This window comes from Centroberyx affinis, unplaced genomic scaffold (genome assembly GCF_046629955.1).
Source record: "Centroberyx affinis isolate AG114_WGS23_722 - 3 ecotype Tasmania unplaced genomic scaffold, CSIRO-AGI_Caff_v1 ptg009117l_1, whole genome shotgun sequence".
Taxonomy (NCBI): Eukaryota; Metazoa; Chordata; class Actinopteri; order Beryciformes; family Berycidae; genus Centroberyx; species Centroberyx affinis.
The window spans coordinates 5,001-21,316 of record NW_027284431.1 but is presented as its reverse complement, the minus strand read 5'-3'; the positions used below and the strand labels follow the sequence as shown (position 1 = coordinate 21,316).

General features: G+C 41.8%; 1 protein-coding gene across 1 annotated transcript in view; it reads right to left on the bottom strand.

Moving 5' to 3' along the window:
• Positions 1-644: 644 nt before the first annotated feature.
• The window catches only part of LOC139640335 (collagen alpha-1(XIV) chain-like), a gene marked incomplete at its 3' end in the record, with an annotated part of 20,161 nt that continues 4,489 nt past the window's right edge, over positions 645-16,316 (bottom strand). The window contains exons 4-6 of the mRNA XM_071514524.1: positions 8,655-8,784; positions 2,486-2,608; positions 645-794 (exon numbers count right to left, since the gene is read on the bottom strand). Coding sequence (XP_071370625.1) covers positions 645-794; positions 2,486-2,608; positions 8,655-8,784 — 403 coding nt within the window. The remainder of the gene's footprint in view (positions 795-2,485; positions 2,609-8,654; positions 8,785-16,316) is intronic.

Sequence of the window (16,316 nt, the reverse complement as noted above, 5' to 3'; positions counted from 1 at the left end):
GTCTGAGCCTCTGCTGGTCTGAGCCTAACTGCTGTTAATGCTAACATGTAACTACTAGCCACTATTGCTAGCTGCTACTAGATACATTAGCTGCAATTCAGAAGTGTTTAAGAAGACAGTGATAGTTAGCTGACTAGATAGCCTACTATGGTTATAGCTAGCTAACAAGCTATCATTGAAAACACAAAATTGATAAAAATTCATCAGTAGCAAAATTAGTTTTGAGTGGATTAGTTTCCAGTCAAAAACAGCACAGAAATTATCTCTGTGTATCAAACTCTGATGAGACCCTGATTGTACATTTAGAAACACATCAGCTGTTCACAGCCACTGTTACACAAGAGCTAAGGACCTCCAATATGGCCGCCAGCGGGTGTGTACGTCACCTGAAAGCGCTCTATAGGACCTGGTCTGTTTAGAGGTTTAGAAGTGCACACAATAGTAAATAAAAGAGCTTAAAGTAATAATTTATGACATTTCTATGAAAATAAATGTCGTAAATGATTGCTGTTTTATTTACTATTGTGCTCTTTTATTGCTGATAATTACTTAAGCAGGCAGGACACAAAATGGCTGCCACAAAGCGTAATCGGACTGAAGCTGGGGCCTCAAACCGAAGCGAAGGGGAAGGGGGGCGGACTCACGTGTCTTGGCCCGGCCAGAGAGCGCCTCGCTGGCTCCGGTGGTGTAGGAGGCGATGACCTTGACGCTGTACTCCGTCCCGCTGAGCAGGTTGACGATCAGCATGGTGTTCACGTCTTCGCCCACGAACGTCTCCAGGGCCGACCCGGGAGCTGAGGAGCCGGGCGGGGGGGGGGGGGGGGGAGACGCACCGGGGAGGAGGAGCAACGGTCAGCGGAGGGAAGAAACAGAAACATGACGAGGGAGAAGAGAGGAGATCATTAGTTTCAATTCCAGAGAGGAGGAGAGGACAGAGGCTAAGTCAACATGTAAGGCAGGGGAAAAGATGTGAGCGATGTACAGTGTGTGTGTGTGTGTGTGTGTGTTTGTGTGTGTGTTCTTGTATCCTTGCAAGGACATTTTTGTAAAGTGAGTTCATTTTGGGCTCTGCTTCAGTCATGGAAAGTCATGGAATTTAACATCAGGGTTGAGGACATTTTGGCCGCTCCTCAGTAGTTTAAAGAGTAACTAAACCCCACCTAAATCTGTGGTGAAGCCTGACACCTAATGGTGAAAAGTAGGGTACTGCACTGGTCATCTGCTATTGGCTGGTCTCTGTGCCCTGTGATGTCACCCTCTATAGAGTACAACAGGTAGTGGCATCACCTGGCACAAAGACCAGCCAATAGGAGAAGGCCAGTGCAGTACCCTACTTTTCACCATTAGGTGTCAGGCTTCACCAAAGATTTGGGTTTGGGGTTTGGTTACTTAAAATTAGGATTTGTGTTTTGGGTTAAGATTAGAATTAGGATTAGGTTCAGGTTAGGATAGGGTTTACACTTAATAAAGGATTAGGTTTAATTGACCGTGTGTAGGGACTGGCCTGTTGGTCTGGCTCCCTTAAAGTTAGTTTAGGGTTAGGATTTGGGTTTAGGATTAAGATTAGAGTTAGGATTGGGTTAGAGTAAGGGTTAATGTTAGGATTCAGAGTTAGGGAGTGACATAGTCAATATACATGAGGATATAAGTACAGAGCTAAGAATCATTTGCATTAACACGATCTGATCCCAGTCTAGCACTATCTGCATGTGGGTGTGTGTTTGTGTGTTGCTGCCTTCAGGTGCTCCTCGTAAACTCCAACTTCTGAGTTCAGAACTTCGGAAACTGTAAAAATGACTTGTCGCACATTCCGAGTACTTTTGCATGGAAATAATAACAAAATGCACCCGCTGGTTGTCGCTTTGTTTCAGTCAAATCAGTCAGCACCGGGCTGCAGTGGCAAAGTGAAGAGGAGAAATTGAGCATCGGTGTACATGAAGTTTTAATTAATTTAAAACTTGTTTTAGCATCAGTTGTTGACACATCCATGCTCTCCGCCTCCTCCTCCATCTTCACAACTCAGGTATCACAGAATGATGTGAGTGCTTTCTTAGGTCATTCATATCGTATTTTAAATATTTCAGAGAGTACATGAAGGCAGCATGTGTTTGCAGTCTTAGCATTGTTTTTAAGCTTTTCCTCACACTCAGCAGAATTATAGGCGTTCACAAACTTGCTGTTGTAGGCAGTAAAAGTGAAAATCATGCCGACTCCTACAAAACAATTCCTGGTATGAAAGTAAAAAACAGTGTGGTTTACTATTAAACTTATGAGTCATCTTAACACCTCTGATTACAAAATACTTCTGTTTTTCAGAATAGAATCATCTGTGTTTTTGAAATGTTGACTAATGAAATTCAGGTCGCAATGGTGTTATACTGTTTTGGAATTAAACCCTCTAAATGTCCTGAGATAGTGTGGAAAGTCTCTGGAATATCTGAATATAAATTGTGTGTGTGTGTGTGTGTGTGTGTGTGTGAATTACCAGACAGAGGCTGGTAGACGACCCTGTAGCCCATGGTGGGTGACGGGGGAACGTCCCAGCTGATCCTGAAGCGGTTGTACCATTCCTCCGACACCCGCAGGTTCTTAGGAGCCGACAGAGGAACTGGAGAGAGAGAGAGAGAGAGAGAGAAAGAGAGAGAGAGAGAGACGGTGAGAGAGAGAGGTAAAGGGTGGGAGATAAAAAAGAAAGAGAACGATAAGCACAGAGAGAAAGGAAAGCAAAGAAAGAGAGAGTCAGGGAGTGACAGAGGGAAAAAGACAGAAAGAGAGAGACAAAGATATTAAAATAGTCAGTGAGAGAAAAAAAACAAAGACAGGAGAAGAGAAAGAAAAAAGAAAGGATAAATGAAAGAGCGAAAGAGGGGAGTGAAAGGTAACGAAAGAGATGGAGGAAGACGGCGAGAGAAAGAGAAACAACCTTTATATAGCAATGCAATAATAGGATCGAATTATAATGAAATAGATGAAATTAAATTAAATATAATAATATTATAATATAATTCCTGCAAATAATGTAATTTCGCGGCGCTTCACAATGATTAAAAAGGAGCTTGAATAGAACAGACTTTCATGAAAGAGCATATATAGACGAGAGCAGAGAAAAAGAGAGAAACGGGGAAAAAACGGTAAGAACAGAAGACAAAGTTAGTGAGAAGAAGATAACGAAGAAGAGTCAGAGAGGGAATTAAACAAAGTCTGATAAGGCTTAATACAATTTCGGCACATCCAACAGCACAGAAACAGATGTACGGAGCGCAGAGTTAAATTAGTCCGTCGAAAAAAGATATTAAATTCCGGGGAGCTATCACTTGGATGACAGTCAAGAGAGAGAAAGTTGAACTAGGGAAGCTACAGGCAAGCTGACATTAATAGTACATTTTAAATATTTGACAAAAAAAGGATGTGTGATTTTCAAACCCGTCTGTGCGCCTACATGCATTAGCTGCCTCTCTCCAGTCTATCCCGTTCCTCCTAAAAACCCCGATAGATTCAAATCCCCAGAAAGATCCCGTCAGATTAATGGGAAACCTGGGACTTTATAGGTCCAAATCCCCAAGGCTATGCCGGCTATTCTGTCGCACTTTTTAATGCTAAAAAAAAAAAAACCCCATCATCCTTTACTTTCTCCTCCATTCCATTCCTCCCTGGATATTCTCCTCTCTGCTCCTGTGCTGAAAACGCCCAGATTATACCGGCTCTTCTGCCTCATTATCCCTCTTCACTTTCCTCTCTGTCTAAAAAACCCACTCATCCTCTCTGCATTCCCTGCCATGCCTCGCTTTAATGCCTACTGCATCCTTCATAGGTTCAAATCCCCGTGTTACCCCCCCTCTTCTGTCACATTATCCACCCTCACTTTCCTCTCTCAGGCACTGCTAAAAATACCATCGTCCTTTCAGCTTTCTCTGCCATTCCTCTGTCAGAAACGGCCGATTTAATGTGACCTCATGGGTTCAAGTCCCGAAATTGTATTCACTCAATTGTGTTCTATCTTCACTTTCCTTTCTTTCACCACTAAAACTGTCATCCTCTCTCTATATTCCTGCCATACCTTCCTCAGTAATTACCTCCCGTACCTCTCAGCGATCACTTCGTCCCACATAGGTTCAAATCCCAAGATAATACAAGCTCCTTGGTCACATTATCTATCCTCACTTTCTTCTCTGTTGCACTGCTAAAACTACCACAATATTTTCAGCCTTCTTTGCCATTCCTCTGTCTTCGCCCCTCAGCCCTAACAGCAATGGGAAACTGGCGATTTAATGTGACTTCATGGGTTCAAGTCCCCACATTGTATACACTCGGCTATCACATTTTCTATGTTCACTTTCCTTTCTTTCACCACTAAAAACACTGTCATCGTCTCGATATTCCTGCCATACCTTTGTCAATTATTACCTCCAATACCTCTCAGCAATCACCGCATCCCTCATACGTTCAAATCCCCATATTAAATGCCCTCTTCTGTCATATTATCTATCTTCTTTCCTCTCTCTGGCACTGCTAAAAATCCCATCATCCTACCAGCATTCTCTTTTTTTTCCCCAGACCTAATGGTGATGGGAAATTGTCTATTTAATGTGACTTTATGGGTTCAAGTCCCCACATTGTACTTGATTCTATTACACTTTCTACCTTTACTTTCCTCTTTCTTTAACCAATAAAAATGCAATCATCCTCTCTACATTCCCTGTCATTCCTTCTTCAGCGATCACCCCGTCCCTCATAGGTTCAAGTCCCCAGATTATGCTGGCTCTTCTGTCATAACATCTATCTTTACATTCCTCTTTCCAGCGCTGCTAAAACTACCATTGTCCTTTCATCTTTCTCCGCCAATGTCTTTGCCGCTTGGCCCTAATGGTGATGGGAATTCGTGACTTCATGGGTTCAAGTCCCCAAATTGTATTCATTCGATTTTCTGTCCTCACTTTCCTTTCTTTCAGCACTAAAAATCCTGTCATCCTCTCTATATTCCTTGCCATACCTCCCTCAGCGATCACCTCACCCCCCATAGGTTCAAATCCCAAGATAATGCAAGCTCTTTGGTCAGTGGTCACATTATCTATCCTCACTTTCTTCTCTGTTGCTAAAAATCCCATCATCCTTTCAGCCTTCTCTGCCATTTCTCTCTCTCTTCGCCCCTCAGCCCTGACGGCGATGGGAAATCATCTATTTAAAGTGATTTCATGGGTTCAAGTCCCCAAATTGTACTCAGTTGACGATCACATTTTCCATCTTCACTTTCCTCTCTTTTCTCTCACCACTAAAAACCCTGTTATCCTCTCTAAATTCCCTCTTTTCTCAGTGATCACCTCATCCCTCATAGGTTCAAATCCCCAGATTATACTGGCTCCTCTCTCACACCATCTATCTTCACTTTAAAAACCCAGTTGTCCTCTTTCCATTCCCTCCCACACTTCTGTCAGCATTCGCCTCATTTCGCTTCAAATCCCCAGACTGTATTGGTCACATTATCTACCTCCACTTTCCGGCTAAAAACCCAATCATCCTCTCTGCTTTCCTTGTCATCCGCCCCTCAGCGATCACTCCATCCCTCATAGGTTCAAATCCCCAGATTATATTTGCTCTTCTGTCACATTAGCTAGCTTTAGTTTCCTCTTTCTTTCACCACTAAAAACCCTGTCACCCTCTCTACATTCCCTCCCATACCTCCCTCAGCGATCATCCCATCCCTCACTGGATCAAATCCCCAGATTGTACGCCGGCTCTCCTGTCACTTTATCTATCTTCCCTTTTCGGTTTAAAAACCCAATCATCCTCTCTGCATTCCCCGCCACGCTTCCCTCAGCGATCGGCCCCATCCCTCATAGGTTCAAATCCCCAGATTACACTGGCTCCTCTGTCACATCATCTGTCTTCACTTTAAAAACCCAATCATCCTCTCTACATTCCCTGTCGTTCCTCCCTGGGCGATCATCTCATCCCTCACTTGCTAACAGGGACCATCCATCACCGGCGGCTGTCGGAGGCCCGTCGTTTGAAAGCGGAGAACGTCATTAGCGTCTGCTAATGTGTGTAATACGCTGCACAGGGAGACATGAAGGGCCGGAATAGAAAGACGAATGGCTTAAATTTGCCAGTTCTTCCCCGCTGAAACTCGAGTGTTAGCTTTACAACGCTCTCAGCAGCTGAGAAGAGAAAATCATTAGCCTCTGCTGCGGTATTCAGCGCGCCATTCGGTCACATTTTATCTAAAGGGAATGGGACGCTTCCCCCCTCGTTTTCGTCTTAAGCTCTACAGTGAAGAAAATGGATGTTGTACACTGAGCTACCAAGAAAGGATGCTATCTGTTTTCATCGCCCCTTAAATTGCCCTGAGTGTAATGTGCTGCACAGAGAGACAGGATGGGTTTGAGCAGAAAGTACCTGACTTCACCTTTTCTTCTTTGCTGAAAACCCAGAGTCTGTGTTTTAATAGAGGACTCTTCTTACAAATTTAGCAAGAGGTTACAAGGAGGAAAGTGATCTTTTCCTTTAATTATAAAGGAATGTTATGTAGTATATTACTGCCATATAAAGGCTCTACACTGAAAATACCAGGACTACCACCTTATAAAAATTTAATTACTACAATTACCCCCAACAGACTCTATATTCAAATTTTTCAGATGGATAATATAGATACAGTATATACAGTATATTTGAATGCCAAAAAACACTGATATTCCCTGTACTTTTACCCCAAAAATGTATGGCTTCCAATGGGAATTTGTTCTTTTGGGGTGTTTTTGTGGATAAAGTCAATTACCAACATGCTGCATGCTAAAATTAGCAGGTATTGCCCCCATTTCTCCCCAGGAGTCGACACTTTCTGATGAGAAGGAACCCTTTCTATTTTTTTTTTTCTGACACCATGGATGCCGCCCCCTCAATCCATCTGCGCTCCCCCTCTGGCTACACCGCTGCAACATGTTGTACTGGGAGAAGAGACGTCTTAAGGAAGATGAATAGCTAACAAGTTCTTGTTCCGCTTAAATTGCAGTGTTTGTTTTAGACTAATGAGGGTTTAGTTTAAGACGGTGACAGCCAGTGTGGGTGGGAATGTGTTTTTTTCCCCCTATCTTTACTTAAGCAAGAAAGTTGACTGAGAACGATATATTATTTTCAACAGCCTGGGGATCGAAGGGCTTGATACGCCCACACACACACAGACGCACACACCACACACCACACACACACACACAGAGTAGATGTGCAGTCTTCTACTAGTGCTTAGCGATCTGGGGATTTGAACCAGCAACCTTCCAGACACATATTCCTTTCCTGAACCATTAGACTTCCACTTCCACTTAAAAATGATGATATTGATGATCCCTGATCCCTGATATTCCCTAACTTCCACAGAGAATTTATCAAATTCCCTCACATACATCTCTCTCAAATTCCATAATATTCCAGGTCATCAGGAGGGCTGGTCAGGGATCAGCCGTACCGTTTTCACATCTTGTTTCATTTCACAGCTGCTTCACCGACTTGTTACCGCTCTCTCCTTCAGCTCCCACAGCGTTTCTCACTCCAGACATCACTGCTCACTCCACTCCACATCACATCCAAACCACTTTCTTTCAATTTTTCCTTCCCTTCCCTTCTCTCCTGTCATTTCTTTATTTCTTAGCCCCTTTCCCCTTCATTCCCTGCCTTCTTTCCCCTCTTTCTTTCCTTCCTTCCATCAGTCTCCCCCATCATCATTTTTCCCATTTCTCCCTGACATTAACACTTGAACACATACAACACTGCCCGGAAGCTAAGAATGGGGCTTTCCTCTCTATTGGAGATCAAACCAGCTGAAGGTGTGATGTCATCAGTCAGGATACACAGCAGACTGTAATATCACAGCATCTTACCTGCTCATAGCTTGACTTGTGATTTGTTCAAATATAACATGGGAGTTGGCTGGGAGGCAAAACATGATTCCCCCCCTCCCACAGAAATTTCTCCCTAAAATAAGGTTGGTGTAAGTAATAATTTGTTTACATGTCTTTTGACTTCATATTGTTTCATCTTTAGCTTTAAGTTGTTGCAAGACTTATTTACATTTATATACAAATATAAACCCCACAGCCCTTTTCACCATTTGTGCAAAAGAAGCAAAGGTTGAAGAAAATGTGTAACAAGGGCTGAGGAGAATCGATTAACACGTGTATAGATGAATGAATGAATGAGCAAGTGAATGGATGAAAATGCGAACATTTCAATGAATAGGAATGAATGCAAATATAAATCGAATGTGCTATGTGAGACATTAGTTTACCGTAAACAAACAAGCCTGTCAGCCTCTACCAGCCTCTACTCTGCATCCTCCATTGTTTCTCCACCTGGTGGATCTGGAGGGAAATCTGCTGGATCGCTTTACGGCACAAAACAGGAAGAAGCAACGAGGCTGATGGGAAATGTAGTCTTAATGTGGAGAAACACTAGAACTAACAATACTACTGGTAGGACTATTAATTTAACTAATTGATGTTTAAAAATGATACATATAGAACCTTTAAAGGAGGAGTGAATGTAAAACTGATACAGTGAATGAACAAGAAACTGAATGACTGAATTCACAAATTAGTGAGTTAATAAAAAGGTGAATAAAAGAACAAACAAACAAACAAAGCGGTCTGACAGTTCAGCCTTACGTGTTCGTCCGATGCGAGTGACGCTGGGTCCGTCTCCGTCTGGGTAGACCGGGGTGAGGGAGACTCTGTACTCCGTGTCCGACAGCAGCGGCTGCAGCAGCAGGCTGGTCTGACCCGTCGGCACGGTCCGCTGAACCACAAACACAGTTTAATATCGTTAACATGATGCTTTGGAAAGAAATGTCTCTCGGCAGGTGACATAAAAAACTGTCTGAAGAAACTAGGGCTGGGCGATATGGTTGAAATCAATATCATGATAATCATAAGGATTTTTCTCGATATCAATATATATCGCGATATGGCTCATGTATGCAAAATCACGTTAAATAATCAAAGTAATGTTCATCTCATTGAACCGAATGGTAATGTTAGGTGTGATGTCAAATAAAACAGAAATATTCAAATAATATTCCTACCACACCTCATTTTATGAGAGTTTTTAAGTAAAATTTGCTTGTCATCATCAATTTAGACAGCAGAAATGTGTGTCACGATATCAAAATATCTTCATATCATCACGATATGATTCCACTGAAAGACGATAAACGATAATATTGAATTATCGCCCAGTCCTAGAAGAAACTGATACAAATGAAATGTATTTAAGCGAGGTGGCTGTCATTCAGTAGCTGGGATATCAGATCTGACTGCTGATAAAGGGAAAACATGTTTACATTAAGGTTAATATGTACTTTAAAGTGGTAATCTGCAAAATCAAAAAACATTTTTGTCTTCATCTTTGGTGCTCAGTGCTCATTTATCCTGTATTTGTAACGCAGACAAATCTTTCTTGAACATTAAACAGTAGAACCAAATTTGCATATTTTAAGTGCTAATCGTAAGATCTTCGTTTTTTTTTAATTCAGTCTCCATCTTTGTTGCTCAGCCTCACTGTGGTGTACTTCCCCACAGATCACCTGTCAGTCAAACAATGTGGGCGGAGCTTTAAGAACTGGAGATAGGTTGGATCACTGTTGGGTTAGAGCAACCTGTATTAACGCATCTAGAAGAAATACAATATTGCAAATATCTTCCATATTTCATGCTACACTCCAGTGCTTCCTTCAGGAATGTTTCATGATGAGATGGAAAAGAAACAGCATTTAGTTCACGTGACACTAAAACTCTCCACTGAAACTAATAGTTATGAAACAGCCTGAGGACGGCTCGTACCTGCCTATGCAATGACAGGGGAAACACTGTTAAACACACTTAAGACCACATGGTAGAATACAATAGGGTCAAGAAAAAAACATTCTTATAATCAATTTTCCTCGACAATAAAAGAGGAAATTTTGTCTCAGGATCAGCCAAACTGTTTTTATTCAAACATCAAAGCTGTAGAGTAACAAGCCATGATTCCAAACGTCCTTAAATCTCTCAATCTTTCACTTCATTTTCATATTTCATTGTCACTCTGAAAGTCAACCTGTGCTCATCAGTGACCTGCAGAGCTCGACTTCCTCAGCAGCAACTCTGATTAAAACACTGGCTGTCAATCAAAGTCTTTCATAGCCGTCCGTAGAAACAAATTCTGTATCCATAGCAACAGCTCTCCGAGTAAGACATCAGTTGTCCCGGGATCCTCTCTATCCGTGAAACAGTTTTGAAATCTTTATCGGTTATCAGTAAATTTCTTGTTTTAAAATTTCGTTATGTTGAAGTCTCCTTCTGCTAAATTCAACTTTTTCTTATCAGTGTTTCTCAAACAATTCAGTTTAAAGGTGAACACCGGTGTCATTTACAGTTATAGACTATTTACTTCTGTCTAGTTTACATTTCCCTCAGTCATTTTGCAAAGCATGCTGTATGTAGCTTGGTACAAACTTTACGGTGTCAAACCTAGCTTGAAAGGAACCGCTGTCCCGCCTAACAAACACGCCTTAAATAAAAAGCCGTGGATGTGACAGTAAAGTGTAATGAGGAGAAAACAGAAAGTTTGGCTTCGTGTTTCCTGTGATGGATTCTCTCGCTCTGTGGAAGTTTGTTTTTCATACCGGACAAGAAGAGAACGAAAGCTGATATCTGCAACTATGCTGACTGTGTGCAGAAACAGGAAGTTGGACAGCTGATACTACGGAAGCGTAATGCATTCACTTGAGAAAAAAAACAATTGCCCTGTTTTTCTGAATTAACAAGATAATTATCTCAGAATTCTGAGAAAAGTTTTCATGGAAAAAAAATAATTCTGCTCTGTTTTTCTGAATTAATGAGATAACTCAAAATCCCAAGAGAAGCTCTCATTCCTACTTGAGAGCTCGATTTCATGGAAGCAAACATGTCCCGCCTGTTTAGTTTAATCCAGTTTTATTTTGCTTTTGGTTTGAAACATTGGGAGATACTCGTGTCTTTAAGTAATATAGATGGTATTGCAACTGTAGGCTGCTCCATGCAGGTGAGAGCTTCTCTTGGGATTTTGAGGTATCTTGTTAATTCAGAAAAACAGAGCAGAATTTATTTTTCCATGAAAACTTTTCTCAAAATTCTGAGATAATTATCTTGTTAATTCAGAAAAATGGGGCAATTTTTTTTTCTCAAGTGAATGCAGTACGCTTCCGTATGATACTGACTTAAAAAAAACAGCAGTATTAGCCTTTAAATTGAGGTGAGACGGCGACAGTCTCTGCAGGAAGACGATGAGGTTCCAGAGTCTGAGGAGGTTAATTGTGTCCGGGGTTTTCCTCAGTAATATTTCTCCCTAAATGACTGATCCATCCAAATTCCCATCTTAGAGGAAGGTTACTCCCCTCCTTCATATTCGTTATTCCCCTCCAGGCTTTTCACTCTTCATCTCTGCCTCTTACCGACTGTCTTTCTCCCTCTGTCTCGCTCTACCAGCCTCTAACTGCTTCTCTTTTCGCTCTGTCTGTCTCTAACTATTCCTCTCTCTCTCTCTCTGATCATCACAAACTCAAAGACACTCTCCTTCTTTATTTCTCACCTTGTCGATCTCTCCGTCCCTTCCCTCAAACTGCCTTTTTACTCCGTCCTTTTGTTTCTGTTTCATGTTTCCGTTTGTCTTCGCTCCATCTTCAAACTTTCTTTCTCTACCTCTTTATCCGTCTTATTGCTTTAACTCTTGCTCCTTTACGCTCCTGCCATCTCTCATTCTCTCACTCTCACTGATTACTGGGATTAATCATCTTAAGGCAATACTTTCATTACATGGTTTGTTTGAAAGTAAGATAATTCCTTTAATAGTCTGGTTTAGCTGGATTGTCTTATTAAATCCGTCTAAAGGTTTGGATCTGGTCGAGACCTTTCGGCCCGACTAAAAACTTAACGATGTAAAAATTAAAAAAAAAATATTGCTCTTTTAAGATCAAACTCTTAGGGCCTGAACCTTTCATGGGTGCAAAAATATTTAACGTGAAAACCAATGACAAAACTCCTTATTGGTCAAGAAAATTGTCTTGCACCTATCACAAGTCTTAGTGCCGACTTTGAGCGTCGCAAATGTTTTTGTATCCACTAAAGGTTTCAGTAAATCTGGGCCACAGGCCGGCGTTACACATGAAACTTTTTCATGCAACTCTGTTGTCTGCAACTGAGTTTCATCAGAGTTGCACTGTGTATCAACCTGCAATTAACTGAAAAGTTGCATACAACCTGGTTGCATCAAGCTGAAACTGAACTTTTTGCAGCTAGGTTCATGCAACAGCCAATCAAAATGCTGATATCATGTCACATGACTTTCAGTTGGGCCAGTTAGTAGTACTACTACAACCAGCTGATAGGTAACTAACAGAAACAACAGACGGCACACAGCTTGTGACAGCCAAGAAAAATAAATCAGTCATCCAGCAGTTTGAAGGTTTGTGGATTAACTTTACATTCAAATATTGTTGTATTCCAGGTAGTTTAAGTATTTCCTGTATAGAAAGTTGGTGGTGGACATTAGCTGGTGGTAGCTTAACCGCTAACTGTGGACCTAGCTTACGTTATGTTGATATTACGCCACAGTGATTTAACATGCTGAATGACTTTTTAACTTGATGCCAACACAAAATGCTGCTGTTGTAAAACATGACTTTCAACTGTTTAAACTATTGTAGATTGTGTATTGTTGTGTGTAGTTATGATTGCATTTGAAACTCACCAATGCAACCAACAGTTTCACCGTGTAACGCCGGCCTCAGTATGCATGGAAACGTACTCAATCTGCCTGTCTGTCTGTCTCTTTTCTGTCTGTCTGTCTGTCTGTCTGTCATGCCTCTTTGCATTCTGAGCATGTACAGTCTAGCCTCGCTCCATCCACTTAACCAACACCCCCCCCCCCCCCCCCCCCGACACGTCAGTCAGACAGACTCTGCACTCTGCGGGTCTTGACAAATCAATTTCAGCCCAGTCTGATGAAAATAGCAGCAAGTCTCTAAACTGTCACCGAGCCACCCAGCTGGAGGAAAACCCCCTCCAGCTACACAGCTTACAGCTTTTTTTTCTTCTTTTTTTTTTTTCTTCTTCACCCCACCACTTTGTAAATGCAAACACGATTCCATAAAGTATTTATAGGACTCAGAAAGCCAATCTGGTTTTGGCGGAGGGTCTGTGCCGGTCCAGAATGTTTAGTCTGATCCCCCGGAGACTTTGCTTGAAGGCAAACTGCAGGGGGAGGAAACAGTCAGGAGGCCAGCTGAGACGAGTCCAAACAAGCTGAGGACGTACAGGTGAGAAGTGAGAACGACTGACTGACTGACTGACTGACTGAACAACTGACTGACTGACTGAACATTCATTCCTCTGATGCACTTTAAGGTTTTTAAACAGCTATCAAGGATCATAACACTAAACCACAGGTGTGACCAAGTCAGTCTAAATGTAGATTACCAGGTAAAGTCCATGTCATTAATGTCAAGTCTCAAGTCTAAAAGAAGAAGAAGAAGGTTTAATTCTAAGATCACCAACATTACAAGCAACAAATTGTAAGGAGGTGTGTAAGCAGATGTGTGACCAAGTCAATTTTCCGAGTCCAAAGTCAGTCTCAGGTCTTGAGGCACAAGTCTCAAGTCAAGTCCATGTCATTAATGTCAAGTCTCAAGTCTAAATGTAGAACAGCAAGTCAAGTCAGAACAAATCAAGAGTCCAGTATCAATTTAATATCTTAAAGAAAACAAAATATCTAGGACTTTTCAATGCAATATGGTTTTAATAGGATAAAAACTAGGTAAGAGCATCATGAGTTTGATTTCTATAATCAGTTTCAACTTCAATAAATTCAATCATTCCATACAAATTCAGAAAACAGAATTTAAATTCAGTCGTCTGCTGGAACAAATCTCATCACTTTCAATCTGAGTCATTTACACAAACACAAGATCTCAAGTCAAGACTTTAGAAACCTTTTCAAGTCATCAGAGTACAAGTCAGAGTCGAGTCCCAAGTCACCAGAACCCAAGTCAAGTCGAGTCTCAAGTCTTCTCTTCATGCATGAAATCATGAATAAAATACCCATGAAAACTGCAGTTTCGGTGACAGCAGCAAGATGTACAGTGAGTTCAGCTTGGCCTGTGATCTGCTGCTCCTCAGCTCGTCTTCATGATAATAATTAGAGTCCTTGGTCAGTTTCCAGAGGTGTGATGCCGCCCGCCTCGCCTTCACCTTCACACCTAATATTACACACTGACATTTTCATTTTATGCATCTACTGACAGACTTACTGTCTTCTGCTGAGCGACTCACAGTGAGATCAGCAGGAGAATAAAGCTTCTATTCTTCCTTCTTGTTCATATTTATATATATACATACTTTTTAACACTTTTTTTTAATGTTATTTGGTAACGTTTTATTGTCCGAGTCCGGAATTGTTAATTTCTTAGGAAGTTTCCTGGAAAGAACCATGACATTACGTTCTAATTATAGGGAAAATACAGAAAGAGTTGGTAAGTTCCTCCAGTTTTTTCTGTTGTTTCCAAGATAGAATCATGACATTATGTAGCAGTTATATAGAAAACTAGAAATTAACTAAAATGAAGAATTCAACAAATAACTATATTATATAATTATATGAATAATGAGTCATTTACACAAACACAAGGCTTTAGAAACCTTTTCAAGTCATCAGAGTACAAGTCAAAGTCAAGTCCCAAGTCACCAGAACCCAAGTCAAGTCAAGTCTCAAGCAATTAAAACTGTGAATCGAGTCCAAGTCATGTGACTCGAGTCCCCACCTCTGGAAAATATAGAAATGACATAGACAAAATACACATAGAGAAATTATATAAATACGCCATCAAAAGTACTTTGATATGTGATGTCATATCGCCGTCAAAATTCATGAAGCTTTTTGGAAGCTTCACCACATTTAAGACAAAGTGCTGCACTTGAACCCCACAGATCCAATGTAAACTGAACTGTTTTTAACCCTGTTTGTGAAGCGCTTTGGGTCACACTGTTGTATGAAATGCGTCGTATAAATAAAATTTGATTTGATTCGGTTACAACCGCCAGAACACTGCAGTCACTCTCTTCAATAGTCTCTCTCTCTCTCTCTCTCTCACACTTCTTCTCTCTCTACCTCATTCACTTCATTGGCATGCAGAAAATTTCATTCCTTCATCATTTCTTCTGAATGGCCATATAGTTTGCATTGCCATTCAATGAATCTCTCTCTGTGTCTCTCTCTCTCCCTCTCTCTGTCTCTCTCTCTGTCTCTCTCTCTCTCTCTCTCTCTCTCTCTCTCTGTCTCTCTCTCTCTCTCTCTCTCTCTCTCTCTCTCTCTCGACACTCTAAACTTTTGGCTTTTGTTTTAATCAAAATGTCTCTCTCTCTCTCTCTCTCTCTCTGTCTCTCTGTGTCTCTCCCTCTCTCTCTCTCTCTCTCTGTCTCTCCCTCTCTCTGTCTCTCTCTCTGTCTCTCTCTCTCTGTCTCTCTGTGTCTCTCCCTCTCTCTCTCTCTCTCTCTGTCTCTCCCTCTCTCTGTCTCTCTCTCTGTCTCTCTCTCTCTCTCTGTGTCTCTCCCTCTCTCTGTCTCTCTCTCTCTCTCTCTCTCTCTCTCTCTCTCTCTCTCTACACTCTAAACTTTTGGCTTTTGTTTTAATCAAAATGTATCTCTCTCTCTCTCTCCCTCCTTCCTTCCCTGCACCTTGTACTCCATCGACACGTATTTACCATCCAACTGAATCTGAAGCGCTTTGGGTCACATTGTTGTATGAAATGTGCCATATAAATAAAATTTGATTTGATTCGGCTACAACTTGCCGTCCATGAGTTTATACAAGTCATTACCGGTATTAAGTCTGGATTCCATCAGCGGTGAAGCGGCGAGTCGCCCGGCGGGCGGCCGGCGTCCAAAAACCAACCGAATGCAAATGAGTTATTTTTCTATCATTTTTTTCCTTTATATGGCGAGTATCCCTCCCTTGGCAGCGAACAAACTTACTTTGAACAAAGCAGGGGGGGGGAAGTGTGCCAGCTCCCCCCCGCCCCCGCGCGCGCCCCCCCCCCCCCCCCCCCCCCACAGATAGACATCTAAACGGCGGCGGCGGGTGCGGCGCTCGGTGATTCTGGACTGAACCGGACTGCCAAACTCGAGCCCCAGCTGCTGGCTCCTCCATAACAGATCTCATTTAACAAGCCGCCGGTGTGAGCAGCTGCTGGGCTTTACTGTCTGATGGAAAGGCCAAACTGGGACCTGTGGCCAGAGTCACTGCAGACACACACACAC